Below are 7595 nucleotides of genomic sequence, written 5' to 3' on the forward strand. Positions count from 1 at the left end.
CCACTTCGGGGGCTGCGGTTCTTTCCCAGGCTTCGCCCTCGCGCGCGGCCCTGCCACCCCGCCGCCAGGGGGCACTCGCGGGAATCCCGGCGGGTCTGCGCGCCACGTGTCCCGGAAACGCGCTGGGCGCCGGCGTCACGAGGCATCGCGAGGCCCCGCGAGACCCGGCGAGGTGGGCCGCAACCTGAGCTCGTGGGCACGCGCGTGGCAGCACAGGTCTCTTAGGGAGGCCGGGCCGCAGGAGGGACCGAGAGGGGCCCGGCGGGCTGCGCGAGCGCCGAGGTGTGGCCCTGCCCACCTTCCTGACTCGACATGCTGCCCTGGAACCCCCGGCGGTGGGGCGCGGGTGAAGAGCAGGCGCCCATGGAACGATGCCCCTCGGCGGGCAGCGGCCTCTTCCAGGCCTGGGACTCCGGAGAGGAAGCCCTGGTGGAGCCAGGAACAGCCACAGAGGGCAGGTGAGGGGCTCGGCCGACGGCACTTGGGGGGAACCCAACAGGGGCCCACAGTATGAGGAAATCTCAGTTGTCCCTACTGAATAATGGGTATGATCCGTCTCCCCACACCGGGCACCCTGGGCTCTGCCTTGGAGATATTCAGACTTGGAGTGGGGGTGGTGACTGGGGGAGGCTGTCACTGGAGCATCTCGGTACCCCTCTCCCCGCCCCCAGCCCTCAGCCCTGGCCTCGAAGGCTTTCCTGGACTCGGAAAGAGCAGCTGCGGCCTCGGCTCCTCCCAGGCCTGGCTGCCAAGCATTCCCCGGGAACTCCAGGTAGGTACAGGGTCCTGCCGTTTTACCCCCAAGACCCTTTTACTGATTACTTAGCCTGTTTTAATCGCTTCATCTCCTGCTCTCTCTCCCCTCCCCGCCCCAGTTCCTTTCTCCCCTCAGAGGACTTGGGGGGTGGCACCATCAGAGATCACCCCGCTAGCGCCCTGGGACCCCAACTATGAGGCTACAGCAGGATGTCAGCTGGTGTGGGTGAGTTGGGGGTGCCTGTGACAGCGACCTTGGGTAGGACAGGGATGCCTTGGGAGGGGCTGAAGGGCCAGGAATCTTTCCTGTCCCTCCCTCTACAGGGACCCAGCTGTGCATCTGGCATCTCCTTCTCAGGCCGGACCTTGTACCATCCCTCGTTCTGGCCTCTGTACCAGGCAGCCTCATGCAGGGGCCTCAGGCCCAGTCTAGCAGGACATCAGCGTGAAGAGCAAGTGCCCAGGGGTGCAGGTACTGCCCTTGGTCCTCTCAGGCTCCACAGAGAACCAGTGCAGAGCTTGCCACCCCAGTCGCTTCTCCTCCCCAGGGTTCCCGGTGATGTGCTCTGAAGACGTCTTCTTTTTGGACCCTCTGCTGCCCCGTGGGCAGCGTGTTCCCCTGTACCTGTCTGAGGCCCCTCAGCAGGTGAGCGCTCCTGCTGCCTTGGCCTCACCCCAGCCTTCAGGCATGGCTTTCAGGGAGACACTGCCCCTCCTCTCTCTTCAGGTGATGGGCTCTCTGAAGCTGCTGCTCCCACGCCCGATCATGTCCCCCTGGCTCCTCCCCACTCCGTCTTCGCGCTGCTCCACTGCTTGGCTCAGTGGGCCAGAGCTGATCGCCCTCACTGGCCTCCTGCAGATGAGCCAGGGGGAACCGAGACCCAGCACCTCAGGAGCTCCCGGGCTCCCTTCTGGCCCCCCAGCCCTTGTCTCTGATCACCCAGCTGCCAGTGATGGCTCAGGCTGTTCTCACTGCGGGGAACCATCTCTCCCCGGGACCCCAGACGCTGAAGGTCCATACCTCCTCCAGGGACAGAATGGGCCCTCTACTTCCCCAGGCAGGTTCTATTGATAATAAAACTATTGGTTTGCAAACAGGCTCCTCGTGGTAAATAGCTGGGGGGGGGGGGGCGCGGAGGCAGGGATGGGTTCTCTTCCTCTACCACAGCTTTGGCTGCCCCTCTCTGATTCTTGTTACTCATTCCCCCATGAGGTGGGGAACCTATGGACCTAAGACCTTTCCAGGCTGACCAAGCAGGGAAATTTTAATGAAGAGGGGGAGTGTACAGAATATTACTCTAGACTAGACTGAATATATTAGAAGCAAGGGCTCCCTCAGCTTTGCCAGGCCTGGGAGAAGGAGGATTGTCTGAGCACAGAGCTGGAATTGGGAGAAGTAAACTAGGGAGTAGGGAGTAAGGGGGTGTCATCATTTTGGCCGGGGAGGGGGGCGGTGGGGGCACTAGTGTAAGATACCTGGTGCTCTCATCCCTCTTGCGCTGGAGTCCCAGGACTGGCATACACCCGGCAAACCTGCAGGTGGGTGGGGGGAGGGCCAGGTCTGTATGTCTTTTGCATCATCGATACTGTCATCGCCAGGGGCAGGGTGGGGGGCCAAAGCGGACTTGAGAGTCTGGAGTGATGCTGCAGGAACTCTGTGGGGAAACAGGATCAGGGCTTTGGCTCAGAAGGCTCAGAAGATCTAGAAATGTGTAGGGTTCTGGTGGTGGTGGTGTTTTTTAAGGGGAGAAGAGTTCTAGAATTTTCTCCCTTAAAAGAATCCAGCTTCTTGGGAAACCTCCTCCCAAAGATTGGAAGGAGTGGAGTGGGCAGCGGGTCCTAGGGGGCAACTCGGTGCTTCTGCTGGTCACACGTCCTGGGCACATCTGGACTTCAGAGCCACTCCGATGTGGGGAAGGGGGCTTCGGGGTTGAGAAGGGGTGGGTGGGAACGCATTCTTAACCTTGCACTTTTTTTTTTTCCCTCCCTATGCTCCTGTCTGTCCGCTATACTGACTGGTGTCCTGTCGAGGGGAGGCGGGGGTGGGGGTTGGCGGGGAGTTGGGGGTGGGGTGTCTCCTCACCCGGGTGTCCGCGAGGTTCTGGAACTCCAGCCGAGCGTAGCTGTGTGGGCGGGGCCTGGCCCCGGGGGCGTGGCCTCGCACCTCCAGGGGAGGGACCAGATCCAGGTCGACGTAGTTGAGGCCACGGTCTGGGGGCTCCGGGATGGCAGTGCCCATTCCTATGTAGTCCGCGGCCGCATACTCAATGCACACGTATTCCCCGGCTAACTCTGACGGCGGCTGCAAGCAGGGCTGAGCCCCAGCCCGTCCCCAGCCGTCTCTGATGCTGAGAGGAGCGCCTTGGAGCCCGGGTCCAGGCTCCCCGGCCCCGGAGGAAAGAGGCAAGAAACTTGAGGAAAAGGACCGTGGTGCACAGCAGCTCATGGTCACGTATTCAGTGACCCCTCCATCCTGGAGCGGCTGGCGAGAAGCTGCTTTGGTGGAGGCCGGAAGGCCCGGGGGCTCCATCACCACGTAGCCGCCGGCTTGGCCGCCCTTCATGGGCTCGTAGTCACTCCCGGCTCCCATTGTTATGTAGCCCCCGCCCCGCTCCAACTTCACGGGGTTGGAGGCTGCCTCCTCCAGCCTTGCCAGGGTCTTGGTTGCTTGCTCGCTGGTCTCACTCGGGCCATCCCGACGGTTCAGCTCGCTTGTTTGGGCCGCAGAGTCTGGGGTCTCATAAGATTGGGGGGCAGAGGGTCTGAAGGCCCCCGTTGGGGGTTTTCTTGGCAGTGGCTCAGCCCTGCCAACAGCACCAGTGTCCCCGGTTCGCTTCATGGCGGCCAGGACGGCCTCGTGAATGCTTTGGGCCACCACGGCGTCGGGCGCCTGTAGCCAGAGCTCCCCGGGACCCGTGGGTGCCGAACGGCCGAGCTCCAGGAAAAAAAAAGAGTCTGCGTGGCCGCAGCGGCGCACGCTGAGCAGGGACAGGCGCAGAGCCGGCGGCGGAGATGCCCCGGTGGCCCCGGAGCCTCTGCCCCCTGGCTTCCGCAGCAGGCTCAGTACCCCGGAACCCAGGCACAGGCAGTAGCCGCCGCTGCCCAGGCCTCGTGCCCGCCCCAGCCCCTTGGGTCGCAGAGTCACAGGCCAGACGTCCTGAAACGGAGCGAGGATCCAGGCCCCGGGGTCCTCGGGGGAACTGGGACCTGAAGAAACAATGGGCTGGTCACCGGGACTCCAGGTTGGCAGGTTGGAGACACTGCCTCAGGGAATGAAAACCCGAAGGTGTAAACCCTTCAGGTTTGGACTTGACTTCGAAGACCCTTGGGAGGGACAGCCTACGGATAAACCAAATCCACAACCCGGCCCCACCCCCCCACCCCCACCCCCGCCCCAACACACACACACTGCACCAGCCGCATCTCCCGCGGCGCGGGGCTGGGGCCTCACCGGCGGCGGCGCGCGCCTCGAGCAGGGCGCTGTACCACGCCTGCTGCTCCGCCTCGCTGGCCGCCGCCACGCCCAGGCTGCGGTCGCGCGTGTACAGGACGATCAGGTGGCGCTGGCGCGCGTCCATGCGCTTGCTGATGGTGCAGGCGCCCCCCAGGCTCACGCTGAACTTGGGCGGCGTTCGGCCGGCGCGGAACTTCTTCTCGCTCTCGTAACATTCGAGGCGCGGCGGGTCGGCGCGGAGCACAAAAAAGCGGCGGCGCTGGGACTTCTGCTTCCTCAGGTGGCCGCAGAGCCGCACGTCAGCCGGGCAGACCCAGGGCCGCGGCGGACCCAGAGCCACGGCGGCCGACTGGGCCTCCGGGGTAGTCGTGGGGTCTCCGGGCTTCATTCTTGCCCAAAGCAATCAGGTGGCCGGAGCAAGGGGCTGGGACGGCTGGGGAGGGGCTGGCAGAGGCGGGGTAGAAAGAGCGGTCCCCGGGGACGGGGGCGGCGTCTTGACCCGTCTGGAAACTCCGCGTCTCTCTCCTGCTCCCAACTTCGTTTGGTCCCTCGCTGCGCGCAGCGTGTGCCCCAGTGGCGCCCGGTGGCCTGAGATACCCGGGGCTCCGACGGCCTCCCCGCCTCTCCCCTCCCTCCTAGCGGGGATCGCGCCGAAGTCCCCACCCCCCGAGGTTAACCCTCGCGCGCCCCGGCGGTGGGAGTGGAGTTTGAGTGGGGAAGTCCAGGAGAGGCGGCCTGTGCCTAACCCCACCCCACACCGTGGGTGGGCTTTCGCAGGAGCCGGGGAGTGATCTGAGCTGATTGCCAAGAAAGCAGCGAGGGGAGGCGCGTGTGGAGGGAGCCACGTCTGCGGTGAACACGCTGGTGGGTCCTGGGGGTGGGCGGACCGCTGAGCCTGGTCATCCTTACAGCGGTGCCCGCCGCTCCCCACTTGGGCTCTGGGCACCCGGGTCCCCCGCTTCCCACCCATGAATGGCTCTGTTCTCTTCCTTCCCATGTAATTCTGGGAGCCAGGGCCGCCGAGCTTTGGGCCATGCGGATTTCAGAGGGACTAGAGGTTTAGTTTCTCTGCGGGGTTAGGGCCGATAGCAGGTGTCTTGGGAGGAGTTAATTTCTGTGTTCGTCTGGTGCGGACCCTACCCACCGGGGTCCCAATCACTGAAGGATGTAGAGACCCTCTCTCAGGGGCCCTTCCCTCTTGCTGCACTAGTGTCCTCGGCCCCTCCCCGCCATCACTGTTCAAAAGGAAGGCTGCCCAGGCCAGCTGGATGCTCTGATTATGTAGACTCGCTGCACTGAGGGAGGTGCCCTTTACCCCTCGCATCCCCCAGACGTTTGAAATGGGGCTGGAATTCAGACATTTTGACACCCCACTTCTGATCCTTCCAAGGACCACCCGCTCATGTTGGAGGTGATGGCGCTGGTCAGTGCACACTCTGTGAGACAAACTGGCAGCTGACACGTGGGTGGGGGTCTTAGAGGACCTTACCATACCACTGTTGTGGGAGGTAGTTTATCTGAAGTAGGGGAGCTGAGGGTTTGGGAGAGGAAGAGGGTGACTGTAGCCCCTATTAGAGGTGGTACTGTAGGGTGAGGAAGGAGCTATAGCAGCAGTGCTGAAGCAAAGCCTCCTGATTCTTTTCCTCAGGCTAGTCCGTGGGCCAAGTAAGCCTGAGCAGGGAGGGCTGGGTTTCCCACCCACGCTCCTCCACTTTCCAGGCATGGAAGGAAGGGGCTGGTCTATGAGCTGGAATACTGGAGAAGACAATGGTGTAATGTGCAGGGAGGCTAAGATCCTTGAACAGCTTTAAGGGGTGTGTTCAAAGTGTGATGCAGAATACTACCTGGCATTGTGAGGATGAGCATCTGGCCAGGGGGCAGGCGATGCCCAAGGCCTGCTCTAGGTGCCTCCCTGTGAGCTGCAGCCTCTGCAGGTGCCAGAGAGGTGGTACAGCTGCAGCAGGTGCCAGAGGGGGCCAGCTGCAGCCTCCACCTCTGATGGATGTTGTCTAGGGAGAGGCAGGTCTGGTAGATCCTGAAGTGGACATCACAACTGGAAGTATGTTCAAGGTCATGGCCTCCAGTGTGGCCTTGACATATGTGCCACGTGCGAAGTTGCAGGGACACAAAAGACACCTTCAGGCCTCTCCGCTTCCTAGTCCTGGTGCTGCCTCGAGAAGCAGGGCACTCACAGGCCCATGTACCTGCTGTGAGCCTGCCTGGAGCCTTTACTCCCCAGCCTTGATTTGAAGCTACCCCACGGGAGGGTCTCTTCATATCCATCCTTCTAATTCCCACCAACCAGTCCACCTTGCAGCACCCCAGGCCTTGTGAAATCACAGCCGCTGTCACAGAGAACAGCTCCAGACCATCTTGTGTCACTGAACCCCTAAAGGCTGGGTCAAGACAAAGCAGGAAGTAGCAGGGATAGGAGCATGGGCCCTGGGTGAGCAACCACGGTCCAGTGGGTTGGTCATCAATGCCAGGTGATTTACCCTGCTGGGTACCAGGAAAAGCCCCGAGCCAAACACCTGATCTAATCAGTTGCCCTGGCAACAACACTGCCCTTGATTCTACCCAGACAAGATTTATTTCCGCTGGTTACCCTGGTAACTCGTCTCACTACCCCCCAGTGACAGGAAGTGACAGAACTTCAGCTCTGCTGGGTGAGAATGCCTCCCCCAACCTGAGGGGGTGCCCCTGCGCATCCAGCTGCCAGGTGCAGGGCAGCTGAGGGATGGACTCCCACATTCCATGTGCCTCGGGAAGACTCACCACAGAGGAGCCTACAGGGGGGAGGCTGGGCTCTGAGGCCCTGGCTCCCTCTCTTCCCTCGGGTTCTTGCTTCCCGTGGAGCAGCATGCGGGGACAGCACCACCTGCGTCCTCCATCCTCTCCCCGCTGTCACGGCTCCCAGGCCCCAATGTAGCGAGAACAGCGAGCTTGGCAGAAGTCATGGGGACCGGCTCCTGCTTCCTCACCCAGAGAAGCAGCTGCCAGTGACCTACTGAAGGCTGGGGTCAAGCCAGAGGGCTGTTGCCTGCAGAGCGCGGTCACAGCATTGGCCAGGGGACCATGAGAACTTGGTCAGAAGCCCAGGGGCAGCCTGGGGGAGTCCTTCTAGCCCCGCGGTGTGGGTTCATATTGGCAACCACCAGGCTGGGCCTGCAGGGAGACCCTGGAGGACGGGGCAGGGGGAACACAGCCCAGTCATTATCAGGTCAGGGATTCTTCCATCCTGGCTGCCTCCCTGGAGAGAGGGCACCCAGTGGAGGCAGTGCTAGGGCTGTTCTGCAGTCCTAGGCCCGGCCTGTGCCTGGGGAGCTCTTGACTTTTCTCCCCTGGAGTTGGATGCTGACCCAGGGTTACTTCTCTGATTGGTCAT

At 62.4% G+C, this 7595-nt stretch overlaps 2 protein-coding genes across 4 annotated transcripts; one reads left to right on the forward strand and one right to left on the reverse strand.

Moving 5' to 3' along the window:
- Positions 1–48: 48 nt before the first annotated feature.
- SAP25 (Sin3A associated protein 25) lies at positions 49–1851 on the forward strand. 2 transcript variants are annotated; one of them, XM_043454742.1, is made up of 6 exons: positions 49–458; positions 672–772; positions 876–982; positions 1081–1228; positions 1305–1402; positions 1484–1851. In XM_043454742.1, exons 1-6 carry the CDS (start codon positions 313–315, stop codon positions 1826–1828), a joined length of 945 nt encoding a protein of 314 aa, XP_043310677.1. In that variant the 5' UTR covers positions 49–312; the 3' UTR covers positions 1829–1851. The 2 variants fall into 2 exon arrangements, with proteins under 2 accessions (XP_043310677.1, XP_043310676.1); XM_043454741.1 differs by having other exon boundaries at positions 1305–1851.
- A 101-nt stretch (positions 1852–1952) lies between these two features.
- LOC122432714 (insulin receptor substrate 1-like) lies at positions 1953–7121 on the reverse strand. 2 transcript variants are annotated; one of them, XM_043454737.1, is made up of 3 exons: positions 4208–7121; positions 2840–3963; positions 1953–2289 (listed from the first exon to the last, which is right to left on the reverse strand). In XM_043454737.1, the coding sequence occupies exons 1-3, from the start codon at positions 4596–4598 to the stop codon at positions 2242–2244; spliced, it is 1563 nt and encodes a 520-aa protein (XP_043310672.1). In that variant the 5' UTR covers positions 4599–7121; the 3' UTR covers positions 1953–2241. The 2 variants fall into 2 exon arrangements, with proteins under 2 accessions (XP_043310672.1, XP_043310671.1); XM_043454736.1 differs by having other exon boundaries at positions 1973–2411.
- Between the last annotated feature and the right edge of the window lie 474 nt (positions 7122–7595).

Source organism: Cervus canadensis, chromosome 32 (genome assembly GCF_019320065.1).
Source record: "Cervus canadensis isolate Bull #8, Minnesota chromosome 32, ASM1932006v1, whole genome shotgun sequence".
In the NCBI taxonomy this organism is placed as follows: domain Eukaryota; kingdom Metazoa; phylum Chordata; class Mammalia; order Artiodactyla; family Cervidae; genus Cervus; species Cervus canadensis.

Coding starts and splice junctions, on each gene's coding strand:
- SAP25 (XM_043454741.1), top strand. CDS start 313: ATGCTGCCCTGGAACCCCCGGCGGTGGGGCGCGGGTGAAGAGCAGGCG. Junction 773..875: donor GCATTCCCCGGGAACTCCAG/GTAGGTACAGGG, acceptor TCCCCGCCCCAG/TTCCTTTCTCCCCTCAGAGG. Junction 983..1,080: donor CAGGATGTCAGCTGGTGTGG/GTGAGTTGGGGG, acceptor CTCCCTCTACAG/GGACCCAGCTGTGCATCTGG.
- LOC122432714 (XM_043454736.1), bottom strand. CDS start 4,598: ATGAAGCCCGGAGACCCCACGACTACCCCGGAGGCCCAGTCGGCCGCC. Junction 3,964..4,207: donor CGAGGCGCGCGCCGCCGCCG/GTGAGGCCCCAG, acceptor TTGTTTCTTCAG/GTCCCAGTTCCCCCGAGGAC. Junction 2,412..2,839: donor AGAACCTCGCGGACACCCGG/GTGAGGAGACAC, acceptor GTTTCCCCACAG/AGTTCCTGCAGCATCACTCC.